Source organism: Lipotes vexillifer, unplaced genomic scaffold (assembly GCF_000442215.2).
Source record: "Lipotes vexillifer unplaced genomic scaffold, Lipotes_vexillifer_v1.1 scaffold64, whole genome shotgun sequence".
NCBI classification, from domain to species: domain Eukaryota; kingdom Metazoa; phylum Chordata; class Mammalia; order Artiodactyla; family Lipotidae; genus Lipotes; species Lipotes vexillifer.
Genome location: NW_006791024.1, coordinates 925,000 through 941,564, shown reverse-complemented (window position 1 = coordinate 941,564; position 16,565 = coordinate 925,000). Strand labels below are relative to the sequence as shown.

At 35.4% G+C, this 16,565-nt stretch overlaps 1 protein-coding gene across 3 annotated transcripts in view; it reads left to right on the top strand.

The window, feature by feature from the left end:
• The window catches only part of CDC42BPA (CDC42 binding protein kinase alpha), a 270,792-nt gene that overhangs the window by 49,975 nt on the left and 204,252 nt on the right, over nucleotides 1–16,565 (top strand). For all 3 annotated transcript variants that reach the window (XM_007464175.1, XM_007464176.1, XM_007464177.1), the window contains exon 3: nucleotides 5,740–5,835. In XM_007464175.1, the coding sequence (XP_007464237.1) occupies nucleotides 5,740–5,835 (96 nt within the window). The remainder of the gene's footprint in view (nucleotides 1–5,739; nucleotides 5,836–16,565) is intronic.

The window sequence follows — 16,565 nt, the reverse complement described above, 5'->3', positions numbered from 1 at the left end:
CCCGTGTCCCCTGCATCGGCAGGCGGACTCTCAACCACTGCACCACCAGGGAAGCCCTCTTTTTTTAAAAAAATAAAGTATTTATTTATTTTTAATTTTATTTTTGGCTGCGTTGGGTTCTTGTTGCTGCGTGCGGACATTTCTCTGGTTGTGGTGAGCAGGGGTTACTCTTCGTTGCAGTGCGCAGGCTTCTCATTGCAGTGGCTTCTCTTGTTGTGGAGCATGGGCTCTAGGCATGCGGGCTTCAGTAGTTGTGGCTCGTGGGCTCTAGAGCGCAGGCTCAGTAGTTGTGATGCACGGGCATAGTTGCTCCGCGGCATGTGGGATCTTCGCAGACCAGGGCTCGAACCCGTGTCGGCTGCATTGACAGGCGGTTTCTTAACCACTGCACCACCAGGGAAGCCCTACCTGATTCTTTTTAATAGTTTCATTATACTGAATGGATATATTGTTTAGTATGATGATTTTTATTTAAACATTGATGGGCATTTAGATTACTTCCGCCTTTTTACTATTTTTATTTGGTTATTTCACCAAATCTAACTATGTGTGTTTAGCAAAGAGAAATTTCAAAACAAGAGAGAAAATAGTGCATCAGAACTAGTCACGCCACCTAAGAAGTATATGCAATGTAACACAGAAAGGGCTGTGAAATACTGTTAATCAGAGATGTTGCTGTTGGCTACCCTGAGGTACTCCAGGTTGTGTATGCTGAGGTTGAAGGGATTTTAAGTATAATTTTTACGCTAAGGGATTTTCACGTCCTGCTGACTCTAGAATTTATCCACTCCCCAGATTAAACTCCTCAGTAGTGGAATTCCTGGGTTGTGTGGGACGGGTATACCTTTAAACTTCGATAGCTATTGCCAAATTGTTTTCTAAAAAAAGTTAGATCAGTATATCTTTGCACTCATAGTATTTAAACATGTCTGTTTTCTCACACATTTGCCAACTGTGGATGTTATCAAATGATTTATGTGACGTATCTCATGTTTGATTTGGTCACCAAATGTATATTAATATGGAAATTTAAAAGTAAATTGATGCTTTGGTGTGTAAGAGCTGATATTTGAAGTTCTTGCATTTTTCAATTTAAAATTCCACCTGTTGGGGCTTCCCTGGTGGTGCAGTGGTTGAGAATCCGCCTGCTAATGCAGGGGACATGGGTTCGAGCCCCGGTCTGGGAAGATCCCACATGCCGCAGAGCAACTAAGCCCGTGAGCCACAACTACTGAGCCTGCGCGTCTGGAGCCTGTGCTCCGCAACAAGAGAGGCCGCGATAGTGAGAGGCCTGCGCACCGCGATGAAGAATGGCCCCCGCTTGCCACACAACTAGAGAAAGCCCTCACATAGAAACTAAGACCCAACACAGCAAAAATAAATTAATTAATAAACTCATACCCCCAACATCTTCAAAAAAATTTAAAAAAAATAATAAAATAAAATAAAATTCCACCTGTTTATCTATTTTTTTAAAATAAAAAAAACTTGACTTTTTCCCCCTCAAATATTAGCTTAGAGAGAATGATTCAATTATTATTTGAAAGTCTTCTTCTGTGGTAATACTGCATGGGTGAGATAAGTCTTTATTACTTATAAATTAGAAGCCAAAGTAGATATATCATGAATGGATTTTCTCATTTGAACATGTGATTTCCAAGTGTTTGGGCAATTTGGATATTCTGTATAAGAATAATGATCTGTTGAATGCACCTGTGGATCTAGGGAAGAGAATCATGTGACAGTTTTGCATAATTATTATCATTTATATATGGTCTGTATTAACTTCTGTTTCAGCATAGGTATTCCTTCTCTTCTTTCTTTTTAACCAGTAACCCATTAAGGATAAAATTTAAACAGTATGTAACTGAATATTAACAATGTAAAACTGCACAACACTCAAAACCATCACTTTGCAAGCAGAATGTTTGGTTGAATAGAAACTGAGTGACAGAGTCTGAAGAAGCTGTATGGTCTCCAGTAACCTCTCCTTTGTGATGATCGCATTCTTAGAGACCCAAATATTCTTTATTTTAAGGGAGGATTTTTAAAAAATCTTACTTAGTTTTTTCAAAAATGTAATTGAAATGGACATTATTAAATGTCTTTATATTGAATCCTTGGTATACATGCATCATGGTTGGGTTAATATTGACCTAGAACAGGGTTTTTCAGCAGTGGCACTTATGACGTTTGAGGCCAGATAATTCCATCTGGGGGCTGTCCTGTGCATTGTAGGATGTGAAGCAGCATCCCTGGCCTCTTCCCACTAGATGCTGGTAGCATTACCCCTCACCCCTCCTCAGCTGTGACAACCAACTGAGGACAGTGTGATATACTGAAGCAAAAAAGGAGACTGTGCTTCACATCTAAACGAAGTATCTGAGGCATTAATAGGAATAGTCTATAATACCTAAGTATGTATGGGTAAAATCATATGTCTGAGACTTGCTTCGAAAAAATCCTCTGTGTATATACATATGTGTGAGTGTTCACATGTATGTGCGTGGAGGAAGGGTGGTGGTAAGTGGGTGAGAGTGTAGATGAAATAAAATTGAACAATAAAATAATTGTTGAAATTGGTTGATGGGTACATTGGGGGCAGGGGATTATTTTACTGCTTTCTCTTATATATGTTTAAAATTTTATATTAGAAATAGTTTATATCTTATGTTTTTAAAAATTAATTTATTTTTTCACTACATAGTTTAGAATAGATTAGAGCCTACTGAAGTTAATCTGTTGTGTTGACAGGTAGTCTTTGGAGCTTTATTTAGTCTGAAGTCATCAGTCAGTCACATTTCCAGATTCTAGCTGGAAATGTCTTTAAAATTTCAGATAGCTGTCCTGGTAAGATGAAGCCAGGAGAAAGGAGTCTCCTAGGCTTGACAGGCTTCACCACCTCTCTAAAATGTTAGCAGCAAACCATAATTTCAGGTCAGTTAAAGTCTAAAACAGAACTTAGTTGTATGTCAAGTGATTCTATTTTCTCCGTAAAGTGAACGAAAGCATAATATTGTAGATTTTAATAATTGAATTGACAGGTAAAACTGCCCATTCATTTAGTTTAAGCTTTATTTCTTTTTAAAATTTTCCTTGGTGATGCTGTTTAATAAATGACTTTGGAAATGCTATTGCATCAAATGAAATTTATGGAAATATGTGGAAAAAAATTAAGGTACTTAATTAGGGTAAATTAAGTAATGCTAATTGTTTTATATATCATGGCTGTTGAATTTATCTTGTGGGAAATAAATTATTAGGCACCTGCTATGTGTAGAATACTGTATGATGGTTTTTCAGTGTGTATGGAATGTGGTACAGCCATTAAGAAAAATTAGGTCTCTATGTACTGGTGTGGAAAGCTGTTCAGATATATTGTTACTTGAAAAAAATGACTTACAGAGCACTGTGATCTCATCTGTGTAAAGGAAGAAAAGATAGGGGAGATGGGATGCCATATGAATATAGCTCTGTGTGTGTGTGTGTGTGTGTGTGTCTATATGCTTATGTGTATACAGAAATTTTCTGAGAAGAAATTCAACTGAGTTATTGGTAGTAACCTCTGGACATAACAGGTGGACAGTGAAACTATCAGGGTGTGACTCAGGGAGACTTTTAATTTCTACTTTACCTTTCAGTTCTCTTTGGCATAGCAGCTTTTTAATTAAAAATTTAAAGATATATTATAGAATTATAAAGTATCATATAAAGTTATTTTTAGCCACACATTTCTAAGGTTCTCCAGGATATATCTTTATAATAGTGGAAATATATCCTCAGAATAAATTAAAACTTTTATAAATCAGTAAGAAAAAGACAATTCATTAGAGAAAATGGGCAAAGGGAGTTTTTCAAAGAGAAAACTCAGATGTCCAATAAGCATATGTAAAATTATTTATTTACAGGGAATTCTACTTGATGCTCTGTGGTGACCTAAATGGGAAAGAAATCCAAAAAAGAGGGGATATATGTATACGTATAGCTGATTCACTTTGCTGTACAGTAGAAACTAACACAACATTGTAAAGCAATATACTCCAATAAAAATTAATTAAAAAACGAGTGCAACAAAAAAATTTATTTGCACCTGTAATTAGGAATATGTTAATTAAAAGAATGATGAGATATTATTTCATACCCATCATATTGACATGCACTTAAAAGTTTAACAATGCCAAGTGCAGTTGAGGATGTGGGGAAAAGGGGAGATTTCATACACTAGGGTGAGGGTAGTAACTGGCATACCACTTAGGAAAGAAAATTGGCTGAATCTGGTAAAGTTGAAAACGCTTAAAACTAGTATTTCTGTTTCCAAGTCTATACTCTAGGAAACTCTTGCAAGTTCCCTACAACGAACGAGTTCCGTTCCCAAGAGCGCGTTTGTAAGTCCAACTTGTTTGTAAGTCCAACAAAGTTAGCCTAGGTGTCCAGCTAACACAGTCGGCTATATAGTACTGTACTGTAATAGGTTTATAATACTTTTCACACAAATAATACATAAAAAACAAAAAATAAAACATTTTTAATCTTACAGTACAGTACCTTGAAAAGTACAGCAGTACAGTACAACAGCTGGCATACGGGGGCTGGCATCGAGTGAACAGGCAAGAAGAGTTACTGACTGGAGGAGGGAGGGGAGGTGGGAGATGGTAGAGCTGAAGGATCGTCAGCAATAGGAGACGGAGGGCAAGCTGCAATTTCACTCACGGCCTGACATTGATGGCACAGGTTTTAGTTCCTTGCTGGATTCAATTCTATCTACCCCCTTGAAAAAACGATCCAGTGATGTCTGGTTAGTACTGTACCAGCTCCATCACCGCTGCTTTTACACTTGCTTCCAGACATCCTGGGCTTGAAATAAACATACTGTACTACTGTACTCTATACAGTGCTGTACAGTAAAGTATACACAAAAGCACAACCACTTGTAGAGGATGCATGCATATGGCAACGTATGCCAGACAGGTGAACTAACTTACGTGACTGGACATGCGAACACGTTTGCATCTTTGAAAGTTCGCAATTTGAAGGTTCGTATGTAGGGGACTTACTGTACATTTGTACAAATATATTCATTGGCAGCATTGAAATAACACAAAATTGGGTGATTTTCGTGATCGGGGGGTTACATAAATAAATTCTGCCGTATTCATACAATGGAATACCACAGCAATTAAAAGGTAAACAGCCATCTATGCAAAGGGATAGATGAAATTACACTATTCATGGAAGTTTTCAAAACACAAAACAATTCTATTGTTTTTGGACACATACATGTGTAATAAAGCATGTGATGGGAAGAATATATACTAACTTCAGATTCATTTTCTCAGAGGGAGAAGGGACAGGAATGCTCTAGGAATAGGAAGGCTACAACTTGTACCATATTTTCTTAATAACAAAACGATCAGAAGTAAATGTGACAAAATGTTGACATTTATATTATCTAGATGGTAGGTTGGACCATGGTTGTTAAATAATTCTGTGTATATTTCTGATTTTTTTGAACTACAACAGTATTTTTAAATATAAAATACTTTTAAGTGTACTGTTCCAGTTGTTCAGTTTCTGAGGGGTCTTTGAAACTTGACTTATTGGAAAGTCATATAATATTAGATGTATTCCCTTTTCAGAACAGAAAGTGTAATAAATATTTTAAGCAATTGTTTGCATAATATATTTCCTAGTTTTACATGAAGTATTCTTTATCTAAAAAAATGTTTTTTTCCTTTTCAGACAGCATGTTTTCGTGAAGAAAGGGACGTGTTAGTGAATGGAGACAATAAATGGATTACAACTTTGCATTATGCTTTCCAAGATGACAATAACTTAGTAAGAATCACTTTTTATATGTTTCTATATCCTTATTAATTTTTTATTGGCAGAATTTAGCATTATTTTCTCTTAAGCATTATTTAAATGTAAATCTTATTTAGAAAACCACTGAATTTCAGAGTATAAGTTGTTTATTTTGATATGTGATTTCTTTCCCTGGGTAATTCAATACCTTTCCGTTGGAATTTTTTATGTTTTTTAATAAACACGTTAGAACTAAATCCAAACAGATTTACATTCTATAAAAGGTGGTCAGGATTTTTTTCCATTATTTTCTCAAGATATCTTATTTGTAGTATTCTACTACTATTTAGAATTTTACATATTTTTCTTTATTTTTATTTTTATTTTTATTTTTTTTTTGTGGTACGCGGACCTCTCACTGCTGTGGCCTCTCCTGTTGCGGAGCACAGGCTCCGGATGTGCAGGCTCAGCGGCCATGGCTCACGGGCCCAGCCGCTCCGCGGCATGTGGGATCTTCCCGGACCAGGGCACCAACCCGTGTCCCCTGCATCGGCAGGCGGACTCTCAACCACTGCGCCACCAGGGAAGCCCTAGAATTTTACATATTTTTCAAGGTTGTCATGTGTTACTTTAAGTAGAGCCATATTTAAAATCTAGGCTGTGTCTAATTTTATATTAACATCATGAACCACTTGACAAAAGAAGTTGGGAAAGAGCTTGGAGGAAAATCAAACTGTTAGAAGCACTACCAATTGAAGATTGAAGAGATGAACAAGTAAATAGGAAAATAGGTGATATCTGTCACAGTCGAGTGTACAACTCCTTGGCCTGTTATTCAAAGCTCTTCATTTTCTGACCCCAGTTTTTATTTCAAGGTTTATGTTTTAGCATACATGTGTTGAGTTCCTGCTTTGTACCAGCTACTACTACTATGTATTGGGATGTAAAAATTAATAAGACATTTTTCATTAATTTGACAGATATTTATTGGACATGTGCTGTGTGCTAGGCATTGTTCTTTAGATTCTAGAGACTCAGTAGTGAATAAGACCGACAAAGGATCTCTTTTCTTATTCACATTCTTGTGAGGGGAATCAGACAAGGAATTCACAGTCAAGTAAATAATATTTTCACATTGTTTCATATAAGAAAAATATAACATTTATTCAAAGGTATGAAGTCAGTAAGGGCTCTTCTAAGACAAATGTACATTGGCTAAACCAAGAAGGGAGAAGAGGCGGAGATGGCTTGGTGAGCATGGAGATTTGAAGCCACCTGTTACGTTCCTCTTGATGAAGGGCAGGAAAAGCGGCTTGGGGATGAGGGAGGAGAGATGAGAGAGTCACATAACATAGCACCTTATGCGTTATGGTAAGGAAATTAGACTTTTACAGTCATGAGTTTCAAAAACAAATATTTTTTTGATCATGGAACTCTAGTGTGTGTGTTTTGTAAAATGACATTATATCTGAAAGCCTACACAATGAAGCATATAGAAACGCAACTGCCCTGACTGATCTCTTAGCTTCCTCCTTCCACTTTCCTTCATGCTTTCTCAGGGTTCTTTCACAGAGCAAGTTTGGAAGCTGCTGTTTTAGGACTGTAGAAGGGTTTGTGGCAGGAAAGGACTGAGGTTGTTTGAGGGATGAGAGGAAGGCTAGTGTGATTATGATAAGGAGGGGAGAGAGGTATAAAATGAGGCTTCCAGAGTGTAGGCCATGCAGAAGAGTTCGAATTTTATTCTAATTTCCAGGAGGGTTTTAAGGATAGTGTGATAATCAGTTTTATATTTTGTATAGAACATCCTAGCAGAAGTGTTAAGGATGGATTTCAGGGGGCAAAACTAGAGAGACTAGTTAGGAGACAATATTCAGTTTACAGATAATGAGGGATTGAATAAAGGTGACAGTGGGAGGGGATGGTTTCAGGTACTATTTAAGAAGTAAAATAATTAGGACTTGTTCTGTTTGAGTGAGTGTCAGTGGAGGAGAGAGGAGTCAGAATGATTCCCAGTTTTCTGGTGTCTGACTTGTGGGATTCAGTGGTTGGTAGGTGATGAATTGAGTTGGAGAATATAGGAGGAAGAGAAAATTTAAAGTAGGTGGGAAGATGATTAGTTTAATTTGATATATGTTGGGTTTGAATTGTCATGTGATCCATTTAATGGGTTAGATATGTAAGTCTGGTGTTGCTGAGGGTGTCTTGTAGTTCTTATAGATCAGATTTTGGCAAATTTTGGCCTGCGGCTCAAATCTGGCTCACCACCTATTTTCATACAGCCTGCAAGCTAAGAGTTGCTTTTACATTTTTAAGTAGTTGGAAAAAATCAAAAGAAGAATATTTTATGACATGTGAATATTATATAAAGTTCAAATTTCAGTGTTCATAAAGTTTTATAGACACACAGCCATGCCCATTGATTCATGTATTATCTATGGCTGCTTTGTGGCAGAGTTGACTCGTTGTGATGGAGACTGGCACTGTGACAGAGGGTAACACACTATATGTGTCACTCATTGCTTTGCACTGAGTCAGACTACAAAGTGCAGTGACAGTTGTAACTTGATAGCGTTTCAATTTATAACTTGATAGCATCTCAAGTGCTATATCATGACGTTTTATTATTTTTAAAATTAACAGTGCATATGCCTCATGTCAAAATAAGAAAAGTAGACTTTTCAGTATCATGCTTTTAAGGCACAGTAGAGTGTGGATTATTTTGTTAATGAATTAAATTACGGCATAGTGTTTATTGCATAACTACACTTCACTTGTACTAATAGAATACAATAAATGTCTACATTGCCAAACTGAGCACTCATCACAGCATTCCTAACTCACAGGAAAGCAGCAGTCAGAAAAGTTAGAAAATTTAAAACAGTATCTTACAGCAGAATTTTTTCACAAAATAAAAAATGAAAATGAGGCTGCAACTCTAGTAAGTTCCTGAGTGGCTCATTTACTAGCCAAACAAGGATAGCCATTTACCAATCTTGAGTTAATTAAATCATGTTTGATTGCAGCAGCCAAAGAAATGTGTCCACAGAAAATAAACTTGTCTAAGACTATTAGCGTTTTGGTGAGAACTGTTGCTTCAAGAATCGAGGACAATGGGAGCAGCATCAATGGTGGATTTTAAAACCAGGGAAATAATCATTTCCTGTCACATTGAGAGGGGTTCTTTGACTCTTGAGTTGAAAGATGGTGCCGATTCTGCTCAGTCCTTGTTACTTGAGCAGCCAGTGTTTGAGTTTGAAATGGCTGAGGACTTAGCCTCTGTGAATATCTTGTGTGGAATCATTACAGTCATATTATTTTCAAAGAAGTTGAGAAAACACTGATTTGGTACAACCTGAATTGGAATCTGCTAAAACGTATTACAGTTGAGAGTGGTAAAAATATGTATGAGCAGGAAGAGGCTTATTTGGACAGATTTACAAAACATGTGAAAATATTAGTTGCTTAAAGCATGTGGATGTTCATTGTCTTATTAATCAGCCAGGTAGTTTGCAGCAAATATTTGAATCTATCATGTGTTGAACCAGTAGTATCAACGTTGCACTTCATTCAGTTTTTTGGAAACAACTATTATCATTTCCATGGATTTTTATCAGAAGTCAAAGCTAAACATTCTTGCTGTACCATACAGCCATCCACTGGTTTTGCAGTGGTAACATTTTATTGCGATATTTTGAACAAAGGACCGATTGAAATATAACTGAACAAAAAACCCCACCCTCAACCATTATTATGAAGTATTGAAAAGGCTTGGAAATTAGCTTTTCCTGTAGACTTCATATGTTTTAAAAATAAATTTAAAATAAAATTACAAGGCAAAACAACACTTATATGCAAAACTATGCTATGGTGAAGTCATTTTGACAACTGACATTGTTTGAATCACAAGTAATGTCAAGCTGCTGTATCTACTTCCCATGCTATCAAAAGTAAAAAAGAGTGAGATCTCCATTTCCACATAGGTTTGCAGCCGGCAGATCGTTTGAGCTCAAACTACAGTTCTAGCAGCAATTTTTGGAACTTGATGCAAGTGCAAAGGAAATGTTTGTAGTTCAACATCCATTTAACTGGGCCGTTGAGAACTTCCACCTAAATTTCAGTTAGAAGTGGTTAATCTGCAGTAATGACATACTTATACACAGGAATCAGGAGAAAATTTTAATAGCATTCTGTAAATGCCTTTCAAGTAGAAGAATATGCTCAATCAAAATTATATACTCATGAACTGATATGAGTATTTGGCAGTACCTATCTTTGTGAATAGAGTTTCACAGGTGAAATATGTAGAATCTCAGTACAGATCAGCATTTGCAGATTTACATTTGCAGTAGGTTTTTGATGGTAGGGAATACTAACTTTGAGCCCCAGTTAAGCAAACTGTTCTATTCCCCTCTCCCCACAAAATAATTACATTTTCCCATTAGTAGTCCATATTACAAAAATTGTATTCAATTATCATTATTACATTTCGCATTTTGCTAATGAAATGTGTGGAAATTTGTTTTCTCTCATTATGTATGTTCCTATATAATATCCTTGATTTTGCCTCTTGGCCTGCCAAGCCTAAAGTATTTACTCTCTGGTCCTTTACAGGAAAACTTGGCCAACGCCTTTTGCAGATAACAGTGAATACAAGGAGTAAATGAGAATCACTTAGCTGTGCTTGTAAAATGAGAAAGCAAGTTTGCCTAGAGAAGTCAGAGATAGGGCACCCCAAGAAGTAGAAAACTAATGGAAATGGTCAGAGCAAGAAAGAGAATCAAAATACTGCACCATGGAAACTGAAAGGAGAGTTGGTAGAGAAAACCATTAATAGTGTTAAAAATAGTATAGTGGTAAATAAAAAGATATGACTGGAAATATTGTGCCTGCCCAAATTCTCTGTTTCAGCCTCAGTGGAGGGAATACCCTCCATTCTTGAGCATTCTCTGTACTCTTTTACTTTTTGTCTTTGTTTTTATTGTCCATGATATCTTTCATACTAGTGCCACTCCTTCCTCTTCCTGCCACTAGTCCTGTTGAAGTCTAGCTAATACTTTAGAATTGTACTCAAATTCTACATCTTAACAGTATTTCCAGAATTCCCAGTTTGAATTAATCTTTCTTATTTTATTTTAGCTTTACATTTTTTAGTACTGCTATTATATGATTAACCTATGTATGTATATATCTTTGATTTTTTGGTACAACTTAAAAAATTTTTAAATAGATGACATGAACCGTGCTATCTTTAGCTAAAATATAATTAGAGGTTAGTGTAACTTAATAGCTGTGAAGTTTATCTGATTTCAGGCCAGGTTCAGGTGTTCAAACAGGGTCATTACTTGTCTTTGTATCCCGTACATGCTTCCAGAGTATAAAAGTGTTTTTCAAACTTCAAATTGTGAGTCATAAAATCAATTTAGTAGGTTACACCAGCATTTAAAAAATTAAGTAGACTAGGAAATGACAGAGTTCAAATAGTAAGAGTAAATATTGTTTCATGACATTTCTTTTATAATGGTCACTGAATAATCATATAAACCATATTATTTTTGTGGGTTATAGTCAGAATTGTTTAAAAGTCATAACATAGAGCTTTGCACATATTAGTTGCTCAGTTGTTAAATTGAATGGAATATTTGACTTGAATTTACCATACTTATATGAGATCTTAGGGATGAATGTATCAGTGCAAATATAATCTGCATAGATTTGTCAGCAAAATTAAGAGTAAATCGAACACATGCCAAGTATTTGCTTAGCAAAATTATAACAGTTTATCATGATGACTTTTCAGAAGTTTTTGGATAAGGACTAAAATCCACTATGACAATGAATTCTACTGTAGATAGATGTAACACTGTATATTTATGGATTGCTTAAAAATCTACATTTTGCTATAAATATAGAAATATATATACAGAAATACAGAAATATATATACAGAATATATATATATATATACAGAAATATATATATATACAGAAATACAGATACAGAAATAAAATGTCCAAATGCCAAATTTTATATAGCAAAATTTTGCCTAATTTTCAATGAATAAAAGCCTGACTTATCATTCTCTCTCCTTTGAGTTATTTAGTCTTATCTGTGCTCTTTGCATTTGAGATTAGAATTAATATTTCTTTTTCAGAGACATTTCTAAGAAATTGTGTGTGTATATCAGCCATTAATTATATTAGAATTAAAATTCCACAATAACTGGAGGAGGACTGAAATACTCTAGTAGTCAGCTCTCCTGTAAACTGCCAGTTTTTCTTTAGTTTAGGGAAACCTTCATGGTATATTAGTCTCAAGAGTCAGAAGTCCTAAATTGTCTTGTTATCAAAGATTTTCTTTTGAATATTCATGAAATATAAGAAAATAAAATCATTTAAAAATGTTGACAAACCCTTGTTTTAGATACCCAAAAAGAAATTTTATTATACATAGTTATTTTCCAGAATAACTTTTTTTTTTTTGCGGTACGCGGGCCTCTCACTGCTGTGGCCTCTCCCGTTGCGGAGCACAGGCTCCGGACGCGCAGGCTCAGCGGCCATGGCTCACGGGCCCAGCCGCTCCGCGGCATGTGGGATCTTCCCGGACCAGGGCACGAACCCGTGTCCCCTTCATCGGCAGGCAGGCTCTCAACCACTGCGTCACCAGGGAAGCACCAAAATAACTTTTTACCCTAGTAGCCCTAAAGCAGTCAAATAAGTAACATGATTTACAGAGCTATACAATTCAAGGAAGCTGTGGTAAATAATTTGACTTTCATTTGTAATGTGCTCAAATATCACTATAGCCAGTTTATGAAAAAAATATATGGTCATAGCATATGTGCATTTTATTTGTTTAGGAAGAACTTGCATAATTTAATGAATGATATTAAGATGTGATTAGAACATTTTTTCCTTAAGAAAAACTCATTAAATACAAACCTACTTAGTTATATCTATATGGGCACATAAACTTCTTATCACTTAGATATCATTTAGAATATTACAAATCAATGAAAATTTCTTTTTCCTCACATTTTCTTATTCACTGTTTCCTATTATTTTATGTGTGAGGAAGAAAATAAAACAGATAGGAAAATAATTTAAAGCAAAAATTTTGCTTTTTGAATTAGCATTTGTAAACTGATTAGAGGATGAAAGATATTTAAATATTAAATTGTAATTAGTCATCTGAACTTTAAATTCTTTACAGGAATCCAGTTTGTGTTGGAGAGAGAAATTATTAGAAAGGTATTTTTGTAAGAGTGAAAAAAAAAGGGCTAGGAGGGATAAATAAAAGGTGGGGCTCTAAGGATTGACTATTAATCCCTTATTGTGACAGCAAGATGACTAAAGGAGTTTGGTATTCTCTGTAAGAAGACTTCTAAAAGCATATCTGTTCTGTGAAATGTATTTTCTCTGGACACACTCTATTTATTGTATGTTTTCACATGCTTTAGCATTCTTTTCTTGGAATGTAGTTCCTTAAAAAGCACAAACTTTGAATTAGAGATTTTTTAGAAATTCAGAGTTGGAAATTTTCTGATGTGTGTATCTACACCTAGAGATCTGTTTATTTTGGAGGGATACAAGATTTCTGAGGACTCAGCCTGTATCCTTAATTTCTTATTTGTTATTCTGATGTTTAGCACATACTCTTTTATGTCATGGGTATTGTCAGCTTTTTTACTGAACACTGACTTTCTTTAATGAGTAAGAAGGAAACTGATCAAAGATCAAGAACTCTGAGTTCTGGCTTTCCTCTCTTTAATGTAATGTTTGGGCAAATCATTTATCTTTATTGTCTCTTATTACATAGCCATAAAGCAGGAATAACAGTTATGCTCCCTGTCTCCAGTATAGGGACATTATACAAATATTCCTGCACCCTCATTCTATAACCCCTACTTCCTGGAAAAAATGAAAGCCACTGGTTACTCAGGCATGAACTTTCTGTGCTCTGGCCTCAGCATTTCCTTTCATCCTTCCCCCATATACAAATTTATCCATATTTGGGCCTGTCCTTATCTTTTTTCTCAATGTGGATGAGGTATATCTTTATATTTAGGATTATTCCTATCAACCTTTCCCTTTGACTCCATCACCTTTGGCCTTTTGCAGAACTTTACTCCATTGGTCAACTTCGATTTGACTAGATCTTTTCCTCTCTACAATACAGAGATCTGTATACATTAAAAAGTTAATAGTCCTTACTTTCGTCTTTCATTTCACCCTCTTGAGGTAACTAATGTTAACTTTTCCGTATCCTTTCATTTTTTACGCTTTGTATAATTGTATGTTTGTGTGTGTATGTATATTTTCTTCCTTTTTATAAAAATGGGATTACAAAGTATATATTACTCTGCAGCTTGCTGTTGTTGCTTAAAATATCTCATGGGCATATATATTTAATTTTTCTTTTGGGCAACAGTATCATATTTCATAGAATGGATGTGTTGAATGGATCCATTTAACAGTTTTCTTGTTGATCTCTATTCATACTTTCTTATTTGTTCCAGTTATCAACAGTGCTGTCCAGTAAACATACTTGCCTTACACATTGGAGCTTTTATTTTAATTGACTATATCCCTAGGAGTGGAAATGCTAGATCAAGGGGTATGCACCTTTTAAAATTCAGTAGGTACTGTGAAATTACTTTCCCAAATAGTTGTAGTTTATCGTCTTCCAAAAAAAGCAGTGTTGTTTTAAGTCACTTTCTCCAAAACAGTAATGATCATTTTGCTAATCTAATTGGTGAAGGATATCTCTTTGTTGCTTTGGTTTTGACTATGTATTGGGTTGGCCAACAAGTTCGTTCAGTTTTAAGTAAAAATAAAAGACATTTTTCACTTTCACGAAGAACTTTATTGAACAGCGTATTCACTAACCGAACAGATTTGTTGGCCAGCCCAATATTAATTGGCTAATTGTGTTTCCTCTTATGTGAGGAAATGGCCTGTTAATAGCCTCAACCTAGTTTTGTTGGATTGCTTGCCCTCTTCTTAACAACTGGTAGGACCTCTTTATGTTAGGATTATTATCTCCTTGACATGTCTTATGAATATTGCCTCTCAATCTGTGGTTTTCCTAAACTTGTTTAAAGACACTTTTGCCATATTGAGTAATATTTTAAAGGTAGTCTATAAGTAAGAACTTGTCCTACTGGATATTAAATTTTACTAATTAGTCAATGAGAACAATATGATATTGATATAAAAATAGACAACTGTAGCAGAATAGAGTGCCCAGGAGCAGATCCAAGTGTATTAGTGTCTTAAAATACAATGAGGGGGCATTTCAATTAAACTAGGGGAAAGAATGGAATATTTAACTACTTTTTTAGATAATTGACTCTGTATATAAGAAAATAGTCTTCAGGCCTTGTACAAAAATAAATTTCAGACAAATGAATGAATGAACCTGATTAAAAGGTTGGGTTCTTTCCCTTTAAGAGCCTGCAGCAATACCCTCTTCTTATCCCTGTCAAAGATTTATATTACACTGAAATTGCCCATTAATTTGTGTTTCTTCTTCATTAGATTGTAAATACCATGAAGGCAAGAATTATGTCTAATTTATTGTAGTATCTCCATTGCATAAGTGTATTGTTAGCACATAGTAGGTTCTTATATATAAGTATCCGTGGACTTAGTAAATGAATTTGTTTGTCCCTTTCTTGTTCTGTATTCTATTTTCCATTCCCAAGAAAATTGTCTACAGAATAAAATATATTATAGAAAGCTATTCACTTTGGTCTAAACTTGTAGTAGTAATATAGTCGAGGGGCCAGGAGCCTGGGTTAGGATTGTTGGTAGTGGGTAGGGATAGAAGTAGATGGACTTCACAGAGATTTAGTAGGGAGTAGACTCAACAAGACCTTGATGATTTAGTTGAATGTTGTAGTGAACAAAGGAAAAAACATAAAAGAATAACTTAGAGACATTCATTGGGATATGTTATAGAGGAAAAGGGGCTTTTTTCCTAAGTGAGGTTATTGTTTGCCTTTCTGGATGCATTTTTGTCTCCCTAACACTAAAACCCTATTGCACGTGTAGTTCATTTTCAACTCATTGCTTTTCTCTTGAGAATCTTCTTTTGTGTTTTCTGCTTCTTGCTTCTCCCAGTTGCTGAATTCTGTCTTAACTACAGCTACTTTACCTCTGAGGACAAGGTGGGGAAAGAATGTGAGTAGGCAAAGCCAGAGCATTGTTTAGCAGGCAGCAGGAAAGGAAAACTAGGAATATTTATGTATTCATCATTTTTTATTCTGTCTCAAGGATGTTGTTTACTGTAGAGGAGGTTCAGTAAGGCACACTGAAAGCTCGGAAGTGAAGGGATCCATGGGTTTATTAAGGGAAGCACATAGCAGTATGTGGATGAAAGTAGAAGACAGATGATGACTCAAGGAGCCTAAGTTTTAAATGGTGACCGTGGGTGGCAAAAATGTTGAGATGATTATTTTTTAGCAGTTTATTGATAGATGGTGTACTCAGACCTTAGGAGTCTGGTGTGGCAAGAATAGAGTACACTTTCAAGAGAGGAAAGCCTTTGATGTAGAAGCCTTTGATCTCTTTATCCTCTGTTTGGTACCAAAAAAATCCTGATTGGCACTTAGTAAATGTTTATTGAAGAAATGAGTTATGTTATATGACTTCCTATGTATAAATATTAGATTCCAATTTTAATAGTAGACTTGTTTTGTTGTTTGAAAAGTTTGTGCGTTTGCTACTATACTCGAGGTACTTCTTTTTAAAGTAAGAGCTGTGG